Genomic DNA, 20,899 nt, shown 5'->3' on the forward strand with positions numbered 1-20,899 from the left:
TGGTCTCAATGGGTTAAGGATCCGGCGTTGCCGTGAGCTGTGGTGTAAGTTGCAGATGTGGCTTGGATCCCGCATGGCTGTGGCTGTGGCTGTGGCCTGCAGCTGCAGCTTCGATTTGACCCCTAGCCTGGGAACTTACTATATTCCCAAAGTGCGGCTCTAAAAAGAAAAAAAAAAAAAAGAATGGAGAGTGATGGGATCTTAACACAAGATGGTTAGAGAAGGGGTGATCTTATAGCAGAGACTTGAAATTAGAGGGAGAGGCATTCTCGTCATGGCTCAGAGAGTTGAGAACCCGACTAGTATCCAAGAGGATGCGGGTATGATCCCGGGCCTTGCTACGTGGGTTAGGGATCTGGCGTTACTGTGATCTGTGGTGTAGGTTACAGACCCAGCTTGGATCTGGCGTTGTTGTGTCTGTGGCTGTGTTGCAGGCTGATGGCTGCAGCTACCATTTGACCCCTAGCCTGGGAACTTTCATATGCTGTAGGTGGGGCCTTAAAAAGAAAAAAAGAATTTAGAGGGTGAATGGTAAGGTCATGGTTCCACCATGGCGCTCTGGTTGCCCAGCACGTCTCTGCGTGGGCCACGTAGGCAAGCTGATCTGAGTATTGGCAGAACGCCCTGTCATCCTCGGAACACGGAGCACAAGAGGCTACAAGGCCATTTCTCACTCACCTCCCTCTCTACCAAGGAGGCTGTCATGAGACGGTTTCTCATCTCCCAAGGTTCTGGTAGTAAGGTATGTGGCTTTCTGTTCCTTCTCTCCACTGATTTAAGGTTGTAGAACTGCCTAGCTTATTTCTAGCTTCTTGGCAATACACTATCCTACCATCCGTGCTGCAGTCATCTGGCCCCTTTTAGTTTCTCCATTACCCGGCATGAGGAACACGAGCTGGCATCTGTGGCTCTTCTTGCTGTCTCTGTAAGTAGCAAATATCTGAATCAAATGAGGACACATTTCTTTACCAGCCAAATCTCTCAACCTTGCCTTGCCTTGACATCTGGAAGAGGAGAATTACAGGCAGAAGGAAAAGCAAGCAAGTGCAAAGGCCCTGTGGTTGTGTGTGTGAAGAACAATAAGAAGGTCGGTGCAGTGGGAGCAGAGTGAGCGAGGGGGCTGGTGGCAGGAGATGAGGTCAGAGAGGTAACAGGGCCTGGTCCTGTAGGGCCTTGCCAGCTATAGGGAGGACTTTGGCTTTTTCTTGAGATGGAGCAGGGGTCTAAGTAGAGAAGGGCCGGGGGCTGACTTGGGTTGCAACAGGACCCTCTGGCTGCTGTGAGGACAGACAGGGAGGGGACAAGGGCAGAAGCAGTGAGGAGGCCAGCAAGGGTGGTGGCAGCAGGGGACATGGAGAGGAGAGGTTGGATTCTGGGTAAGTTCTGAAGGGGGAACTGACGGGATTTGCTGACAGATCAAACAAAGGGGGTGGGATGAGAGAGAGATTGTTATGAATCCACACAGGAGGACCTCACGCGAAGCACTTTGGGAATTGGCGTTAAATAGTGCAGTGGTTAAAGAGTAAGGATTCTGGAGCCAGGTGGCCTGGGTTGATCCAACTCCATCACTCACTGGCTGTGTAGCCTTGAACAGGTTATTTCATGTCTTTGCCTCCATCTCCCAATCTGTGACATGGGCTAATAATAGTACCAACTTCATAGGGTTGTCCTGAGTATTAAAGGTCTTTTTTTGGAGTTCCCTCATGGCTCATCAAGTTAAAGATACAACAACGTTGTCACTGCTGTGGTGTGGGTTGGATCCCTGACCCAGGAACTTCAGCATGCTGTGGGCATGGCCAAAAAAAAAAAAAAAAAAAAAAACAAAAAAAGGTTTTCTATGTGAAATACCTCAAGCAGTGCCTGGGACAAGGTGCTCATTTCAGTACTATTACTGTAGGATGAGTAAAAGTGTTGTGTGCACAGAAGACAGTTTCCCAGATCTCAGGAATGGAACAGTTTGTGCAGTCTCTTTTTTTTTTTTTTTTTTTTAGCTGTGCCCATGGCATGCAGAAGTTCCCGGGTCAGGGATTCAAACCCACACCACAGCAGCAACCCAAGTGACTACACTGGACCCTTTGTGCCTCCAGGGAAGTCCTGTGCAATCTTTGTCTTTTTTTTTTTTTTTTTTTTTTTTTTTAGGGCCACACCCTAGGCGTATGGAAGTTCCCAGACTAGGGGTCACATGGGAGCTGTAGCTACTGGCCTACACCACAGCCACAGCATCTCCGGATCCGAGCCGCGTCCGCAACCTACACCACAGCCCACGGCATTGCCAGATCCTTGACTCACTGAGTGAGGCCAGGGGTCGAACCCACGTACTCATGGATGCTAGTCAGATTTGTTTCCACTGCACGATGGGAACTCCCCGCCTGTGCAATCTTAAAAGGATGTGCAAGAAAGTCAGTATGACTGGAACATAACCGGATAGAGTAACAGGGGACAGAGTTGGAGGGGAAGCCTAAGAGGTCGGCTTCTCACCCAACTGGGAGTTGTTGTAGATTTCAGGGCAGATCTACCAGTGCAGGAGGTTGAAAGACAGGAGTGGAAGTTGCTTTGGGATTTGACTAAAGGGATGTACAGAGAGGTGACAGAGGGATGGGGTATTGTCATCAACACTGTTGGCTTGTTACCAGAGAGTGGTGGTGCTTTCTGGTATCCAGGATGAGAAACTTAGTCTGGTTCTACTTCCTGCCGGGTTCCAGATGCTGGTTTTATTTATTTTTTAATATTTATTTTTGTCATTTTAAGGCCACACCCACAGCATATGGAAGTTCCCAGGCTAGGGGTCAAGTGAGAGCTGCATCTGCGACCTACACCACAGCTCACAGCAATGCTGGATCCTTAACCCACTGAGCGAGGCCAGGGATCCAACCTGCATCCTCATGGATAGTAGTTGAGTTTGTAACCCACTGAGTCACAATGGGAATTCCCCAAATGCTAGTTTTAATATTTTCTACATCTGTGGCCATGGGCAGTAAATCCCTCCAGGGTTCACTTTTCTCATCTCCAAAGTGGGGCTAAATGTCCCACTATCTCATTAGGGCTGTTGTGACAGTTCTGTAAGAACGCTATAGTAAGTGTTTGGTAAATGCAGGCTGTCACCAAATCCAGGTGAGACTTATCCCAGGAAAGCAAGGATGGCTTAACATTTGAAAAGCAACCAGAGGAGTTCCGGTCCGGGGTCAGTGGAAACAAATCTGACTGGTATCCATGAGGATGCAGGTTTGATCCCTGGCCTCACTCGGTGGGTTAAGGATCTGGCATTGCTGTGAGCTGTGGTGTAGGTTGCAAACGTGGCTCAGATCTGGTGTTGCTATGGCTGTGGTGTAGGCAAGTGGCTGCAGCTCCCATTTGACCCCTGGCCTGGGAACCTCCATATGCTGTGGGTGTGGCCCTAAAAAGACAAAAAAGAAAAAAGAAAAGCAACCAGATACAGGTTCAGTGGATTAGCAAGAAAAAGCAGGAAGAATCGAGGGCTGTGCTCATGTAGCTGTACCACCTGGGACTGAAGTACCAAACCCAAGGTCTGGTCTTGCTCAGGCCCCCAGTCTGGCACTGAATCATTCACTGGGTAAATGGGATTGAGATCTTAAGAGTGACTTCAGTTCTGACCCTGTGAAGTGATTTCTCCTCTGAATCAGTCACTGCCTGCCCTCACTGGCCTTATCCACACATTCAGTGTCCGGAGCTTTGTGTATCTGGCTCCTTTTCATTCAGGTTCCAGCTTAAATTTATTTTTCATCCCTCCCCCTCTCCCCCCACTGCTTTCAACGCCAACCAAAATACTATTTTAGTGATAGTAAATACCAATTTAAAAAATGATCTTGGAGTTGCCATCGCAGAGTAGCGGAAACGAATCCGACTAGGAACCATGAGGTTGTGGGTTTGATCCCTGGCCTTGCTCAGCAGGTTAAGGATCTGGCGTTGCCGTGAGCTGTGGTGGAGGTCACAGATGCAGCTAGATCTGGTGTTGCTGTGGCTCTGGTGTAGGCCGGCGGCTACAGCTCCGATTAGACCTCTAGTCTGGGAACCTCCATATGCCACTGGTGTGGCCCTAAAAAGACGAAAAGACTAAGTAAGTAAATAAATAAATATTTTATTTATCACTTACCTTTACAACTAGAATGGCAAGTCCATGAAAGCAGGGACCGTTTATCTGAGTTACTGCTGTTTCTCCAGTGCCTTGCACCTAGTAGGGGCTTGATAAATATTGGAAGCTTGGCTTGCTATTGCAGCTGGCTGGAGGTTGCTCAAGTGGTCTGAGAGGCTTTTCCCAAGTGCAGGATCTGGTTTCTATTTTATCTTATTTTTTATTTTTATTTTTTATTTTTTTGCTTTTTGTCTTTTCTAGGGCCGCACCCTTGGCATATGGAGGTTCCCAGGCTAGGGGTCTAATTGGAGCTGTAGCCACCAGCTTACACCACAACCACAGCAACACCAGGTCCGATCCGCATCTGCAACCTACACACAGCTCACGGCAACGCCGGATCCTCAACCCACTGAGCGAGGCCAGGGATCGAACCCACATCCTTATGGATGCTAGTCAGCTATGTTTTTGCTGCACCACAACAGGAACTCTGTGGCATTGTCTTTAAACAGCTCTGGCTTACCTGCCTTTTCTGTCCTAATCTGTTTTTGTTTGTTCATTCGGCACCCTCAACCAGCACTCTGACAGTAACATAGCCCCAGTATATTAGAGTGGGTAGGACTTGTGATTCTTCATGGACTTGAGCTTTTTTAGATGATTGTAACCAAGGTCACTCAAAACCTCCAGGAGCTGCTTCTGGTGACCTGATACTCCCAGGCCTGAGACCCCCTCTGACCTGCCATTCACACACACATAAATTCTGCCCCTTTCTCTCCAAGCTCCCAAAAAACTGAAAGTGCCTTCTGTCATCAGCTTATTGTTTAAAACCCATTTTTAATCCAATAAGAGTGTGTAAATTTTCTTTTCTATTTTTTTTAACCTTTTCTAGGGCTGCACCTGCAGCATATGGAGGTTCCCAGGCTAGGGGTCTAATTGGAGCTGTAGCCACTGGCCTACACCACAGCCACAGCAATGTGGGATCCGAGCCTCGTCTGCCACCTACACCACAGCTCACAGCAATGCCAGATCCTTCACCCACTGAGCGAGGCCAGGTATCGAACTTGCAACCTCATGGTTCCTAGTTGGATTCATTAACCGCTGCGGCACAACGGGAACTCTGAGAGTGTGTAAATGTTTAAAAATGAAAGTTGAAAAAATACAAAGCACAAAAATGTAAGGGGGTGGCTGTGGTCATTCTAATTCACATTATTTCTGCACCAGATTTACCTGTGGCAGATGGATCTGTTACTGGGAAAAGCTTTTATTATTTTTTTTGTTTGTTTTTTTTGCCATTTATTGGGCCGCTCTCACGGCATATGGAGTTCCCAGGCTAGGGGTCTAATCGGAGCTGTAGCCACCGGCCTACGCCAGAGCCACAGCAACGGGGGATCCGAGCCGTGTCTGCAACCTCCACCACAGCTCACGGCAATGCCAGATTGTTAACCCACTGAGCAAGGCCAGGGATCGAATCCGAAACCTCATGGTTCCTAGTCGGATTTGTTAACCACTGTGCCATGACGGGAACTCCGGAAAAGATTTTTTTTTTTTTTTTGTCTTTTGTCTTTTTGTCTTTTGTTGTTGTTGCTATTTCCTGGGCCGCTCCCGCAGCATATGGAGGTTCCCAGGCTAGGGGTTGAATCGGAGCTGTAGCCACCGGCCTACGCCAGAGCCACAGCAACGCAGGATCCGAGCCGCGTCTGCAACCTACACCACAGCTCACGGCAACGCCGGATCGTCAACCCACTGAGCAAGGGCAGGGACCGAACCCGCAACCTCATGGTTCCTAGTCGGATTCGTCAACCACTGCGCCACGACGGGAACTCCGGGAAAAGCTTTTAAAGCAACTAACATGGAGTTCCCATCGTGGCTCAGCGGTTAATAACCCGACTAGTATCCATGAGGCTGCGGGTTTGATCCCTGGCCTTGCTCGATGGGTTAAGGATCCAGCATTGCCGTGAGCTGTGATGTAGGTCAAAGACGAGGCTCGGATCTGGCATTGCTGTGGCCGTGGTGTAGGCTGGCAGCTACAGCTCCGATTCGACCCCTAGCCTGGAAACTTTCATGTGCTGTGGGTGCGGCCCTAAAAAAATAAAGATAAAAGACTAAAACAACTACCAGTAGTCAACATTTAGTAGATAATCTTCTGTGATCCAGATGCTAGTCTAAGATTTACAAATACCACATAAGTTGTCAGAGCCTGTGGTAGTGGCCAAATTATACTGCCTTCTGAAAAGTACTGTTTCCTGGAATGACAGCAAATGGTCTCGCAACAGGTGTCATTATGAACACTTTATACACATTAATAGGTAATTCATACATTTTTTTGTCTTTTCTATGGCCGCACTCAGGGCATATGGAGGTTCCCAGGCTAGGGGTCGAATCGGAGCTGTTGCTGCCAGCCTATGCCAGAGCCACAGCAATGCGGGATGCAAGCCACGTCTGTGACCCACACCATAGCTCATGGCAATGCCAGATCCTTAACCCACTGAGCAAGGCCAGGGATCGAACCCACAACCTCATGGTTCCTAGTCGGATTCGTTAACCACTGTGCCACAACGGGAACTCCTTAACATGAATATTTTTAAAATAACAAGAACAAAAAATTAATTCTGGCAGTGAGACAAATCTTCCTGGTGTCCTTGACGTTCCTGTGACTTGTTCCCACCAGGTTTCTTTGGAAGCTGAATGGTAGGATGAAGGGGTGGGGTTCTGACTAGGGAGTGTCAGGGTGAGCCAGATAGATGTTGATTGCATCATCCTTTATGGCAAAAAAAAAAAAAAGTTGTTCATTGCTGTCTGTGGAGGATTGGCTCCAGGACCTGCTGTGGATACCAAAACCCACAGATGCTCAAATCCCGTAGTTGGTTCTCTATATCCATGATTATGCATCTGTGGATTCAGTCAACCGTGGATGGTGTAGTGCTGTAATTTTTATTGAAAAAAAACCCTGTGTATAAATGGACTTGCATAGTTCAAACCTGTGTTTACAAGAGCCAACTGTAAAACCAATGCTGGTCACAAATGGGGGTCCAGTTGAACAAAGCGTTATCCATGGACTTTCTGGGCTTCGGACTTCCTCATCCATAAAATGAGGATAGTAATGGGACGGACCCACGACATTCAGTTATTAGGATTAAATTAATACATGTAAATCACTTTGAACAATATCCAACACATTGTCCAATAAATGTTAGTGGTTACATGTTTGTTCAGTGAAATAGTTTATTCCTTAGCAATTATGAAACAAAAAGGTGTTCAATATCCTGAAAAGACACCTGTAGCTTAGTTACATGGAGGAGGGAGGTACTAAATTAGTACAATACAGTGTGGTCTACTTTTGTTAGAACACAAAGGGCAATATATTTTTGGCTGTGTCTCATGTTAGGTGGCTTTTAAAAAATATTTCTCAGAGTTCCCTTGTGGCTTAGTAGGTTAAGGATCCAGCATTGCCATGGCTGTGGTTCTGGTTACAGCTATGGCGTGGGTTCAATTCCTGACCGGGGAACTTCTGCAGGCCATGGGTGTGACCAAAAAATTACTGTTTGTTATAAAAAACAGTGTGAAAAATTAACACATTCTATAGCAGATACAATCATCTGAACAATATTTGTGAGAACTGTGTCAGTTGATGTTAAGATCCAACAGGAGACTACTAAACATTATATTTCAGCTTCATACATTGTATATTCTGATCACTTTAAGATGACTAGAGATGCAGCTTCCTTTTGGAGTCAAAGTAAGGATGATTCAGATAGCCTCTTGGAATCCAAACCTCAAAGCTTGTTGTGCCTAATTATGTCTTCTGCCTTCAGAGACTCACACTAAGTTTCCTGGAAGAATCCAAGCCCACTGCCCCCACCCCAACACAGAAAGGACTCCTCATTTCAGGGGTGTCTGAAAGGCCCATCAGTCACCTAAGAACTGGATTTTTTTTTTCTTTTTAGGGCTGCACCCCAGGCATATGGGGATTCCCAGGCTAGGGGTTGAATCAGAGCCATAGCCTCTGGCCTACGCCACAGCCACAGCCACAGCCACAGCCACACCAGATCTGAGTGGCGTCTGCAACCTACGCCACAGCTCCTGGCACTGCTGGATCCTCAACCCACTGAACGAGACTAGGGATCAAACCCCCATCCTCATGTAGCTTAGTCGGGTTTGTTAACCACTGATATGCAACAGGAACTGCTGGAAAACTTTCTAGGGGCCTTGCATGTGTGATTATTTTTTATTGTGCACTTCAAATCTTGCTTAGTCAAGATTGTGTGGCTAAAAAGCAGCTTATACCACTCTTTCAAAAGAAAGTCGTGTTTCTTTTTCTTGAAAGTACTATTTCTGATTTTTAGTGAGTGATTCACATACTCGCGCCTGTCCCTGTGGCCCCTGGACATTGTTCTAGTGTACACAAAAAAATGCCACTAGGGACTAAAGGTGGATATACTTTAAAAGGGTGGAGCCTTCATCCTGGTGCCAGAAGCTATTGTCCCTTAATGCGCCTGCGTGATGCTCCCACGCCCTGGGGAGGATTCCTATCGATTTGCTCTGAACTCAGCATTCTCCCTGGCAGTAGGCGGCCATCTTGCCTGGAGCCTGGGAGAGAGAGGGAGAGAGAGGAGAGAAGGGTGACACTGGTCTCAGGGCCGCCCCGGGAGCCTCAAGAGCCGGAGGCAGCCCCGGAGGTGGTCCCTGATCCCGGGTCCTAATCTTGGACCCGAGAAGGGAAGGCGGGGGGCGGTGGTGGCAGGAGGGGTGGGGAAGCCAGCGAGTATAGCTAGGCGGTGGGGAGGAGGGGCGTTGCTATGGTGATCGGGGAGGGGCGGGGCCAGGTCTGAGTTGCCTTTGTGCGTCATCAGGGCACTGCCCGGGAAGGGCAGGACTAGGGTGATGACCATGCTAATAACCGGGTGGGATTTCGCGACGTCCTGGCCTGGAGGGACTCGGTGTCTAAGGCAACGATCGCCTGGCGGAAGGGGCGGAACTAGATCTCTTCACTTGAGACGCTGACTTTCCAGGCCCTTGTCCTGCAGGCTCCCGCGGGCGGACACGCCGGAAGAGGAGGCCGGGGAATGGCCGCGGTGTGGCAGCAGGTTTTAGCAGTAGATGCGAGGTGAGGCGGGGGGTCGGACCTCGTGGGAGCGGAAGTTACTGTGGTGCATGCGCAATGGCGTTAAATGAGGCTGGGCGGAGACCTTGCCTTGTGCTGCTGAGTGGGCCTGCTGGAGGTGAGCATGCGCAGTAGCATGGCGTGGGGGCTTGCCCGCAGTGAGGAGGATTGGCCATAGAGGGTCGTTAAAGAGCATGTTAGGAAAATACAGTCACAGGTGGGGCATGCGCAAAGCGTCTGTGTTATTAGAGCCTTTGGGAGGGGGTGATGGATCCCAGGCTAGTGACATCCTATTCCCCACTTTTGCCCCCAGACTTCTCTTACCAACATCACTTCCCCATTCTGACCCAATCGCCATCCCATACTGATCCCCACCATTGCCCCATAGTAATCTCCATCACCATGTCAGCGTGGCACCTATTGTCTACCCTAACTCAGTCAACCCATATCCCATGCCAGTCTCCAGCAGAGCTGCGGACAACCTCCATTGTGCCCACACTGACCTCATTGCCCTGTCCATTGTTACTGTGACTCGCCTTCATCACAGCACCAGAGGAACCCATCACCACTGCTGATCATTTGCCATCCTGACCCCTCACTGCCACAAACCTCATTCTTCCTTCCCCATCCCCTGAGCTGATTGATTCCCTCTGTCCTGTGCCTGCTACCCGCCTTGCCTCCTGCCATCGTAGATACAACGCATACCGCACACCAACGTTTCCACAGTTTCGGACGCAGTATATCCGGCGGCGCAGCCAGCTACTGCGGGAGAATGCCAAGGCTGGGCACCCTCCAGCATTGCGTCGGCAGTACCTGAGGCTGCGTGGGCAGCTGCTGGGCCAGCGCTACGGGCCCCTCTCCGAGCCAGGCAGTGCTCGTGCCTATAGCAACAGCATCGTCCGCAGCAGCCGCACTACCCTTGACCGCATGGAGGTGAGCTCCTCCCCAGCCACCTGCCATGCGTATCACCTGCCTCCCTGTATATTAACTCAACAGACTTGTCAAGCACCCGCTATGTGCCAGGCACTGTTCCAGGCTCTTGGGATGAGCAGAGGGTAGAAAGAGACAATGTATGAGATAAATCAACAAACGGACAATAAACAAGATAACAGGTTGATCAGCAGGCAATAAGCAAGATAAATAGGTCAATAAACATAGCAAACCAGATAAACAATAACTACCATGGTTTGTAGTGAGAAGTGCTAACCGTGGAAAAATAAAGCAGATTTGGGGGTGAAGCAAGACTGGTGTGGGGGACAGAGGGAAGCTAATTTTTTTTTTTTTTTTTGGCTGCACCCGCAGTCTGTGGAACTTCTCTGGCCAGGGATTGAACCCACGCTGCAGTTTCGGCCCATGCCACAGCTCTAGCATTGCTTTTTCAGGGCCGCACCTGCAGCAGCATATGGAAGTTCCTAGGGTAGGGGTCGAATCAGAGCTACAGCTACAGCTGCCAGCCTACACCACAACCACAGCAACTCGGGATCTGAGCTGCATCGGTGACCTACACCACAGTTCTAACAACGCCGACTCCTTAACCCACTGAGTGAGGTCAGGGATGGAACCTGCCTCCTCATGGATACTAGTTAGGTTCATTACCGCTAAGCCATGATGGGAACTCCAGGAAGCTTATTTATTTATTTATTTATTTTGTCTTTTTGCCTTTTCTAGGGCCGCTTCCCGCAGCATATGGAAGTTCCCAGGCTAGGGGTCTAATTGGAGCTGTAGCCACCGGCCTACGCCAGAGCCACCTTTGCAACCTACCCCACAGCTCACAGCAACGCTGGATCCTTAACCCACCAAGCAAGGCCAGGGATCGAACCCACAACCTCATGGTTCCTAGTCGGATTTGTTAGCCACCGCGCCACAACGGGAACTCCCTGGGAAGCTGTTTTTGATGGGATGATCAGGAAGGGCCTCTCTGAGGTGACACTTGAGCTGAGACGTGAATGAGGCAAGAGACCAAGCCGAGTGGTTTTCTGGGGGAAAAGTGTTCGCTTTTTGTGCAAAGAATGTTTGTCGAGTATTTCCTGAGCAGGGCAAGGGTGAGAGCAGGGGAACTAGTACAGAGGCCGCCAAAGTAGTCCAGGCAATGGTGGTGGCGGTGGAAGGGGTGAGGAGGGATCTGGTTCTGGGTGTGTTTTGAAGACACCAGACCTCATCCGTTCTTGAGGGCTGTCTCCCAGGTGTGCCCTCCCTGACCCTCTGTGTTTGCAGGACTTCGAGGATGATCCTCGGGCTCTGGGGGCCCGTGGGCACCGCCGTTCTGTCAGCCGCGGCTCCTACCAGCTGCAAGCACAGATGAACCGTGCTGTCTATGAGGACAGGTGGGCACCAGGGGCAGCGGAGGGCGGGGGTTTGTGAGGAGGAGAGGGGCCACAGTGCAACGGCAGGCCAAATGCTAGTTCCTCCCTCCTCTCATCCCTCCCTCTTCTTGGGGCCTAGGCCCCCCGGCAGCGTGGTGCCCACGTCAGCGGCAGAAGCAAGTCGAGCCATGGCCGGGGACACATCGCTGAGCGAGAACTATGCCTTTGCGGGCATGTACCATGTTTTTGACCAACACGTGGATGAGGCAGGTGAGCCAGTGGGTGGCAGGTCCCCTCACCACACATCTGCCCATACGCAGATAGCCACCTGGTGCATCCTTTTCTGGAATGCAGCATCTCGGGCCCATCTCCGATGGAGGAATTGCCATTCATCAAACCTATCGTAAACCTAAAAGCCCCCTGCAGCGTGATCTGCAAAGTCTAGGCTACTTTGTCTACCATAGAGGGCTCAGCAGCTTAAAAAGAGCACTTTGGGAGTTCCCTTCGTGGCTCCGTGTTTAACGAACCTGACTAGTATTCATGAGGATGCAGGTTTGATCCCTGGCCTCGCTCAGTGGGCTAAGGATCCAGCGTTGCCATGAGCTGTGGTGTAGGTCGAAGACGCAGCTTGGATCCTGCATTGCTACAGCTGTGGTGTAGGCCGGCAGCTGTCATTCTGATTGGACCCCTAGCCTGGGGACTTTCATATGCTGCAGGTGCAGCCCTAAAAAGCAAAAAAAAAAAAAAAAAAAAAAAATTAAAACACTTTGCAGAAGCTTTTGGGGTCCTGAGTCACTTGGATGAGCTTAAAACCTTGCAAAGGCAGAGTGAGTTTTTCAAGCCGCCAAGACCTTGGTAATTGTAGAGCGCTTCCTGAGATGTAGAGGCCTTTGCACGTTTCAGAAATCATTTGCAGTCCCTGAGGTTTCTGCCAAGATTTAGGGAGCTTTTGGCATAGGGCCATCTGGGGTTCCAGCTCCCCTTCTTAGCCAAGGAAAGCCCTTTGCTGAGGCCACTGCGCTTGGTGTGGTGGGTCCTGCCCCCAAGCGCACACATCAGAACCTCCTCTAAATGAAAGCACTGGTGACCTTGCCAGCTCTCACAAACGGTCCCTTGGCCTTGCAGTCCCACGGGTGCGCTTCGCCAACGACGACCGGCACCGCCTGGCCTGCTGCTCGCTCGATGGCAGCATCTCGCTGTGCCAGCTGGTGCCCGCCCCGCCCACCGTGCTCCGCGTGCTGCGGGGCCACACGCGGGGTGTCTCCGACTTCGCCTGGTCCCTCTCCAATGACATCCTCGTGTCCACCTCTCTCGATGCCACCATGCGCATCTGGGCCTCTGAGGATGGCCGCTGCATCCGGGAGATCCCTGACCCCGACGGGGCCGAACTGCTCTGCTGCACCTTCCAGCCCGTCAACAACAACCTCACTGTGGTCAGGCCCCAGGGCGCCCCTTCACCAAAGGCGGGCTGCGAGCCTGGGAGGGCTGCCCCTTGGGGATCAGGATGAGGGAGACCCCTCTAGTCCATGGCCTCAGCCCTCTGCTGGTCAGACTCAGAGGGCAGCAGGGCAGAACCAGGGGGGTGCAGTTCCTGGTCTGGCCTGGCCTCACTGTGGTAGACCCTTGGGGATGGAGGGGGGGCAATCAGGGGTCACAGTCCCATCAGCCTTGATCCTACCATTTTCCAGCTACAGGGGCTGCTGGCCGGGCCCTCAGCGAGGGGTAGGGGGAGCTGGCCAAGGGAGCCTGTGCTCTGGGCTCTTTTCAGCTGCAGCAGCAACTACCACCCCAGTGTAGTAAACCCTCCCGGAAGGACCGGGAGGACAGGCCCCTTTTACTCCTGGGAGCAGTCGCCTACTCCGGTCAGGTCACAAGAGGGGCTGGCTCGGGAGGTACAGGCCTGGGTCACCTTCTGGTCCCCTGGCCCAGCCTCACCGTGATGAGTGTCCAGTAGGGATCAGCCTGCCCCATCCACAGCCGCCCCACTGTGGTCAGACTCAAGGAGGGACTGGCTGGGAGCAGGGTGATGGTGTGCGGGTCTCACGCACAGGTGGGGAACGCCAAGCACAACGTGCACGTCATGAACATCTCCACGGGCAAGAAGGTGAAGGGCGGCTCCAGCAAGCTGACAGGCCGCGTCCTCGCTCTGTCCTTTGACGCCCCCGGCCGGCTCCTCTGGGCGGGCGATGATCGTGGCAGCATTTTCTCCTTCCTCTTCGACATGGCCACAGGTAGGCCAGCCCCCGGCCCGCCTCCAGGTGCTCGAGCTCCCCGCCGCCTCCAGGTGCCCAGTCCCTGCGCTCACCTCTGCCTCCCCTCCCTCTGCTGCCGCAGGGAAGCTGACCAAAGCCAAGCGTCTGGTGGTGCACGAGGGCAGCCCCGTGACCAGCATCTCCGCCCGCTCCTGGGTCAGCCGCGAGGCCCGGGACCCCTCCCTGCTCATCAATGCTTGCCTCAACAAGCTGCTGCTCTACAGGTGGGTCTGCCTGGAGGTAGGGGGCCTGCCACCTCCGTCAGACTGAGATGGGAAACCCCATGGTCCCAGCAGACTAAGCCATGGAGGTTACTTTCATTGAGAGCGGAGGTCTGGTCTCCTAATAATAGTACTCACACAATAATGGTGACACCAGCAGGAGCAGTAGTAATCGCAGTAGTTAGCATGTGTGTAGCAGTTACGGGGGCCAGGCCCTGTTCAAAGCACTGCTGCATACGTAACATCTCATTTAATCCTCATAGCAACCCTATGAGGTGGGTGCTGTTCTCGTGTCCATTTCACAGATGAACAAACTGAGCCATAAGATAGACTGGAGCCCCCTTAGAGCACTGGCCTGCATTTCTTCCTTCCTTCCTTTTTTATTTATTTATTTTTTAAGTGAGGGGTTTGCAGAGTTCCCATTGTGGCACAGTGGAAAGAAATCCAACTAGTAACCCTGAGGTTTCGGGTTCGATCCCTGGCCTCGCTCAGTGGGTTAAGGATTTGGCATTGCCATGACTTGTGGTGTAGGTTACAGATGCGGCTCAGGTCCTGCATTGCTGTAACTGTGGTGTAGGCCGGCAGCTGTAGTTCCAATTAGACCCCTAGCCTGGGAACCTCTATATGGCGTGGGTGTGGCCCTAAAAAGCAAAAAAAAAAAAAAAAAGTGAGGGGTTTGGCAGTTCCCATTGTGGCGCAGCGGAAAAGAATCTGACTAGTATCCACGAGGATGTGGGTTCGATCCCTGGCCTTGATCAGTGGGTTAAGGATCTGGCGTTGCTGTGAGCTATGGTGTAGGTTACAGACAAGCCTCGGATCCTGCATGACTGTGGCTATAGCTCCGATTTGACCCCTACCCTGGGAGCTTCCATATGCCTCCAGTGCAGCCCTAAAGAGAAAAAAAAAATCATGAACCTTGAAAAGACCTTAGGTGCAGGGGTGGGGACATAGACTGGCTGAGGCTGCCCCCTGACCCACTCTCCTCCTCCTCTCAGGGTGGTGGACAATGAGGGGACCCTGCAGCTGAAGAGGAGCTTCCCCATTGAGCAGAGCTCGCACCCCGTACGCAGCATCTTCTGCCCTCTCATGTCCTTCCGCCAAGGGGCCTGTGTGGGTGAGTGCCATGGGGGCAGGGGGGTCTAGGTGGCTGGGGAGAGGCAGGGACCAAGGCTGGTGCTGATCTGGCTCAGATATCATGACACCCTGATGCCCTGACCTCCTGCTCCTCGAGTCCTCGTGTCCCAGCAACCTCACACTAAACGTAGACCCCCAAACAGGCAGAAACCTCCCAACCTAAGACACAGGAGCCCCTCCCACCAACCACAGAGAGCTCAGAGACCTTCTGAACACAGAGCCAAAACAGCTAGGCGACCTCCCATCTAGGGACGGTCCACCCCCAAGCCCCCAGCCACAGGACCTCACGCCTTGGACCGAAACCCTGCAATACCTCAGACACCCCAGAGGCGTCACACGCAGAGCACCCAGTGGCCCCCTGCGATGCCTCCTGAGGGCCTCTCCTCTCCCCTGCGCAGTGACAGGCAGCGAGGACATGTGCGTGCATTTCTTTGACGTGGAGCGAGCAGCCAAGGCCGCCGTCAACAAGCTGCAGGGCCACAGCGCGCCCGTGCTGGACGTCAGCTTCAACTGCGACGAGAGCCTGCTGGCCTCCAGTGACGCCAGCGGCATGGTCATCGTCTGGAGGCGGGAGCAGAAGTAGGAGATGTCAGCCCTGCCACTGTCCCACCTTCCCACCGGCCTTCTGCCCCAGTTGTGTTTGTAAATAAAGTACCCGTGGTCGTGCCGATGGCTGGCTCCCAGATCTGCGGGGGGAGAGGGCAGCTCTTAGGCCCCAAGATGCGACGGGGTTCACCTCCTCATTCACGCCTTCATGCATTGATTGATTCATTCATTCAACACCCATTTAGGAAGGTCGGCCGGCCCTGTCAGAGGCACCACTTCAAGTGTTTTCCACAGCCACACACTGGACAGACATTATCAAACACCTACTATGTGCCAGGAACTGAGGGTCTAGTTATGACCTAAACTGACAGGAACCACTACCCTCATGGCGCTTATATTCCGGTGCGGGCAGGTAAAGAATAGATAAAAATAGATAATAGGTCAGCAAAAGTTGAGTGTTGGGAAGAAAAAGTGGGGACAGGGGATAGAGTTTCCAGAGGTGGGGTGGTGGCGGGTGGCAGCGGGGAGGTTGTGTTGTTTTTTTGATGTGACCACGAAAGAGGTTCCTGACTGTGAAATTTAAAGATGAATGACGTGAGAGGGAGCCATGATGTGTGAGGGAGAAGAATGTTATAGGCAGAGTAAAGGCAGTGCAAAGGCCCTGAGGCTAGAATGCGCCAGAAGGACTGTTGTAGAGGTCAATGTGACTGGATCAGGGTTTGGTAGGACACGAGGTTGGACAGGCCAGATCCTGGAGGGCTTTGGGGTCATGGTTGGTCTAGAGCTTTTTTGCTGCATGAGGGGTGAGTCATAAGAAGGTTTTGAACGGAGTAGGGACATGATCTGACTTGGTTATAAGAGGATCCCCCTCTGAGAAGAGAACAGATTGGGGCGGGTGAGCAGAAGTGGGGGGCCGGTCGGGAGACCCCACGGTAGTTGAGGTGAGCAGTAATGGGGACTCGCACCGGGGTGGCCGCAGCAGAAGGGCTGAAGTAAGGAATGTTGGCTTCTACCACAGTGATTTCACCCTGTTAGTCCGCGGGACTCTGCTGGTTTCTCAGGGAGGCTGAGGCTCCTGGGCTCCCCCAACCCGACCTTCGGGCAGCTGCTACCTGGGCCCCACACCTGTCAGTGCATTGATTGTTTTTCGCAAGCACGGAGCAGAGGTGTTGAGGACTTAGAGCGCCAAGCCAGTGCAGAGCAACTGTGGGCCCCCCTGCCAAGGCTCAGGTAGCGGCTCCTGTTGGAGAGGGAAGGGGATGGGGAATCTCTCTCCACCCCAGAGAAACCCCAGACCACCTCCAGCTCCCCCGCCCCATGCCCACCCAGAGCCCAAATTCAAGGTCCGGAACAGCCCAGAGACCACAGAGTGATGTTCAGTATTCAAGAGGAGCCCTGAGTGAGGGCAGAAAGCTTGGGGTGCAGACAGGGAGATCGATAGTAACCCAAACCCCTTGTCAGTGACCTGAGTCACGAGGAAATGTCAACGTTGCCAGGATATCAAAGACGCTCTTCCTCCAGCCCCATCCTTCGCTGCAGCTCCACAGGCTGCCACATCCAGAGGCCTCAGTGGGATGTGCAGCTACCATCTTGAGACCTTGGGTCAGTCCGCAGCAGAGTCCCAGAGACACAAAACTGGCCCAAGGTTGTTGAGAGGCTGAACTAACACCAGCAGTCTTGTTGGTGGAGGACAATAACCTTTTGTTCATTCAAACCACAGTTGTTGGACAGCGGGGTTACATACATCCAGAAGCATTTCTTTTTCTTTCTTTCTTTTTTTTTTTTTTTTTTAGAGCTGCACTGGTGGCATATGGAGGTTCCCAGACTAGGGGTCCAATCGGAGCTACAGCTGCCGGCCTACACCACAGCCACAGCAATGCCAGATCAGAGCCACATCTTCGACCTACCCCACAGCTGACGGCAACACCGGATCCTTAACCCAGTGACTGAGGCCAGGGATCAAACCCGCAACCTCATGGTTCCTAGTCGGATTTTTTCCACTGTGCCATGATGAGAACTCCCCATTTAAATCTCTTTTTTTTTTTTTTTTTGGCCATTTCTTGGGCCACTGCTGCGGCACATGGAGGTTCCCAGGCTAGGGGTCTCATCAGAGCTGTAGCCGCCGGCCTATGCCAGAGCCACAGCAACGCGGGATCCGAGCCATGTCTGTGACCTACACCACAGCTCATGGCAACGCCAGATCCTTAACCCACTGAGCAAGGCCAGGGATCGAACCTGCAACCTCATGGTTCCTAGTCAGATTCGTTAACCACTGTGCCATGATGGGAACTCCCCCATGTGAACTCTTAAGCAGTGCTCCCCTGGTCCGGCCTCAGACCTGGTCCACTATTTACTACTGCAACGTCAATGTCCTCCTGATCTGTTCTCAAACTAGGGTCTCTTTTACTGTCATTCCACCTTCAGTGTCATCCTGATTCCTAATCACAGCTTTTCCACTATCTTTGCTCTTCCATCTGTCTGATTCTTCACCAGGATTTCTTAACTCTTCCAAATTCAGCAATCTACTGGTCTAATTATGTTGCACAGCCACTTAAATTCTTCCAATCCAGGCCTATCCTCAAACCTGTTAAATACACCACCATCAACTCCCCTTTGGTTTTACCTTAAACCGGGTCCTCTGGTAACTGCTCTGTCACCTGTTCCCTGTGGATCTGTTGCTGAACTCATGCAGTTATTTCTTCCAACATCAGTGCTCCTAGAATCTGAGTTCAAAGCCCAGGCTCTGTTCACTGTTCTAGAATCTGTTCCTCCCCCCGACCCTTTTTTTGCTTTTTAGGGCTGCACCCGTGGCACATGGAAGTTCCCAGTCTAGGGGTAGAATCGGAGCCATAGCTGCCGGCCTACACCACTGCCACAGCAACTCTGGATCCAAGCCACATTTGTGATCTACACCACAGCTCAGGACAATGCCAGATCCTTAACCCACTGAGCGAGGCCAAGGATCAAACCCACATCCTCACGGGTACTAGTTGGGTCCGTAACCCACTGAGCCACAATGGGAACTCCTCTATTCCCCTCTTGGCTGACCTCAAACCCAGATATTTATTCAGTTGTCCCCATCTCTTTTTCTCTGATCTGACCCTAAACCAGGGGCTATGTTAACTGTTGCACCATGAATGCCTCTCTGGTCAGAGTTCAAGCATTTGCTAACTATTCTAACATCAACACCTCTCTTGTCTAGATAATCAGAACATTTGTGGGTTGTTTTTGTGTGTGTGTGTGGGGGGACACATACACATACAAACAACAAACAGGGTCCCACAATCAGTAGCCCCAAAATTCCACTTCCACTCCCAGACAGAGGATTCCAGACTGGCCTGGCTCCCAAAAGAGGATGGACCCAGATAAAGTGGGTAGAATTCCCACCTGTGCAAGCTGGAGCGACTTACTCCCAGTAACACCAGGGAGTTTCCATTGTGGCACAGCAGAGACAAATCTGACTAGTATCCATGAGGATGTGGGTTCAATCCCTGGCCTCACTCGATGAGTTAAGGATCCAGGGTTGTTGCTGTGGTGTAGGTCGAAGATTCGGCTAAGATCCAGCCTTGCTGTGACTGTGGTGTAGGCCGGTGGCTACAGCTCCAATTCAACCTCTAGCCTGGAAACTTCCATATGCCGCAGGTGCAGCCCTAGAATGCAAAAAAAAAAAAAAAAAAAAAAAAAAAAAAAAAATCCCAAGTGACACCAGATGTCGACTGTATCTCAGGATGTTTCTCAGCTCCAAACAACCTCACACCCTGGGGTGGCAGGCGCCTGCATTCCCTCCCAGTTCCCAGATTGAGATGAACTCAGGTAGCTGCTGGGATTCAGGGAAGGGGCTGCCTCTGGCCAGGTCAATCTGCCATGGGCTCAGGCTGGCTTCGCCAAAATTGTTACCAAACGCAAGTTTCTGTGCCCAATGCCCAGTGAGGCCGAACAAACCAAAACTTCGATATTTGGCACAGAGAAAGGTTTATCTCAGGGCCAAGCAAGGAGAGCTGGTGGCTTGTGTTCAAAAAACTCGAACTCGCAAAGAGAACAGCTGTTAACTAATTTTAAAAATCCTGGCCCCTGGAGTTCCCGTTGTGGCTTATCCATAAGGAACCCGACTAGTATCCGTGGGGATCTGGGTTCAATCCTTGGCCTCGCTCAGGGGGTTGAGAATCCGATGATGCCATGAGCTGTGGTATAGTCTCAGGCAGCATGGATCCAGCATTGCCGTGGCTGTGGTGTACACCAGCAGCTGTTGCTCTGATTTGACCCCTAGCCTGGGAACTTCCATATGCCCGGAGTGTGGCCCTAAACAAACAAACAAACAAAAAGATCCTGATCCCTCTTATCTGACCCCAAATCTGCATCTCTTGATTCCACTATCAGTGATTTTCTGGTCTATTACTGAACCTGTGTTTTAACTCTGCTGCCATCAATGCTCCTCTTATCTGACTGAACCACAGTCACTGTTTTTTGTGTTTTGTTTTGTTTTGTGCTTTTTAGGGCTGCACCCTCAGCATATGGAAGTTTCCAGGTTAGGGGTTGAATCGGAGCTGCAGCTTCCAGCCTATGCCACAGCCACAGCAATGCCAGGTCTGAGCCGCAGCGTTTGCCATCTATGCTACAGCTTGTGGCAACACTGGATCCTTAACCCACTGAGTGAGGCCAGGGATTGAACCCACATCCCACAGGGACAACATCGAGTCCTTAGCCCGCTGAGCCAAAACGAGAACTCCCTGAACCACAGTCCCTGTTAATTCTTCCACCATCAATCCCCCCCTGATGGCATCATCTTCCACTGGGGCCTCTAAGGCTACCGCTGTGATTGCCCATCCGGCCTGACCTTAGACAAGGGCTTTTGTTAGTAATTTCACTGTCAATAATCTCTTGTTTTAGAGCATGGACTCTGGCATGTAGCTAGTCCATCATCCATTCCCTATTTTCTGACCTTGAACCTGGACCGTTATTAAGTCTTTCAACATCTGTGCCCCGATGGAAAGACTTCCAACTTGGGCTTATAGTAAATGTTCCAGCATTAGTGGCCTTCTTGCCTGAATTCAAATATAGGGGATGAAAACTACTGAACATTTTTTTTAAGGGCCACACCCGCAGCATATGGAGGTTCCCAGGCTAGGGGTCCAATTGGAGCTACAGCTGCCGGCCTACACCACAGCCACAGCCACAGCCACGAGGGATCCGAGCTGCGTCTGTGACCTACACTACAGCTCATGGCAGCGCCAGCTCCTTAACCCACTGAGCGGGGC

At 51.6% G+C, this 20,899-nt stretch overlaps 1 protein-coding gene across 6 annotated transcripts; it reads left to right on the forward strand.

Annotated features, from left to right (window-relative positions):
- Nucleotides 665-15,768, forward strand: WDR13 (WD repeat domain 13). 6 transcript variants are annotated; one of them, XM_021080037.1, is made up of 10 exons: nucleotides 665-742; nucleotides 9,112-9,191; nucleotides 9,881-10,121; nucleotides 11,403-11,512; nucleotides 11,631-11,761; nucleotides 12,617-12,924; nucleotides 13,542-13,722; nucleotides 13,826-13,967; nucleotides 14,960-15,078; nucleotides 15,497-15,768. In XM_021080037.1, the coding sequence occupies exons 1-10, from the start codon at nucleotides 704-706 to the stop codon at nucleotides 15,679-15,681; spliced, it is 1,536 nt and encodes a 511-aa protein (XP_020935696.1). In that variant the 5' UTR covers nucleotides 665-703; the 3' UTR covers nucleotides 15,682-15,768. The 6 variants fall into 6 exon arrangements, with proteins under 6 accessions (XP_020935696.1, XP_020935695.1, XP_020935699.1 ...); XM_021080036.1 differs by lacking the exon at nucleotides 665-742 and adding an exon at nucleotides 8,607-8,763; XM_021080040.1 differs by lacking the exon at nucleotides 665-742 and adding an exon at nucleotides 8,631-8,763 and having other exon boundaries at nucleotides 9,502-10,121.

Source organism: Sus scrofa, chromosome X (genome assembly GCF_000003025.6).
Source record: "Sus scrofa isolate TJ Tabasco breed Duroc chromosome X, Sscrofa11.1, whole genome shotgun sequence".
Lineage (NCBI taxonomy): Eukaryota > Metazoa > Chordata > Mammalia > Artiodactyla > Suidae > Sus > Sus scrofa.

Excerpts from the sequence above, each read along its gene's own strand:
- WDR13 (XM_021080037.1), top strand. The coding sequence starts at position 704 with ATGAGACGGTTTCTCATCTCCCAAGGTTCTGGTAGTAAG. Across the intron at positions 11,513-11,630 it reads CGTGCTGTCTATGAGGACAG|GCCCCCCGGCAGCGTGGTGC; the intron begins GTGGGCACCAGG and ends CTTGGGGCCTAG. Across the intron at positions 13,723-13,825 it reads CCTCTTCGACATGGCCACAG|GGAAGCTGACCAAAGCCAAG; the intron begins GTAGGCCAGCCC and ends CTGCTGCCGCAG.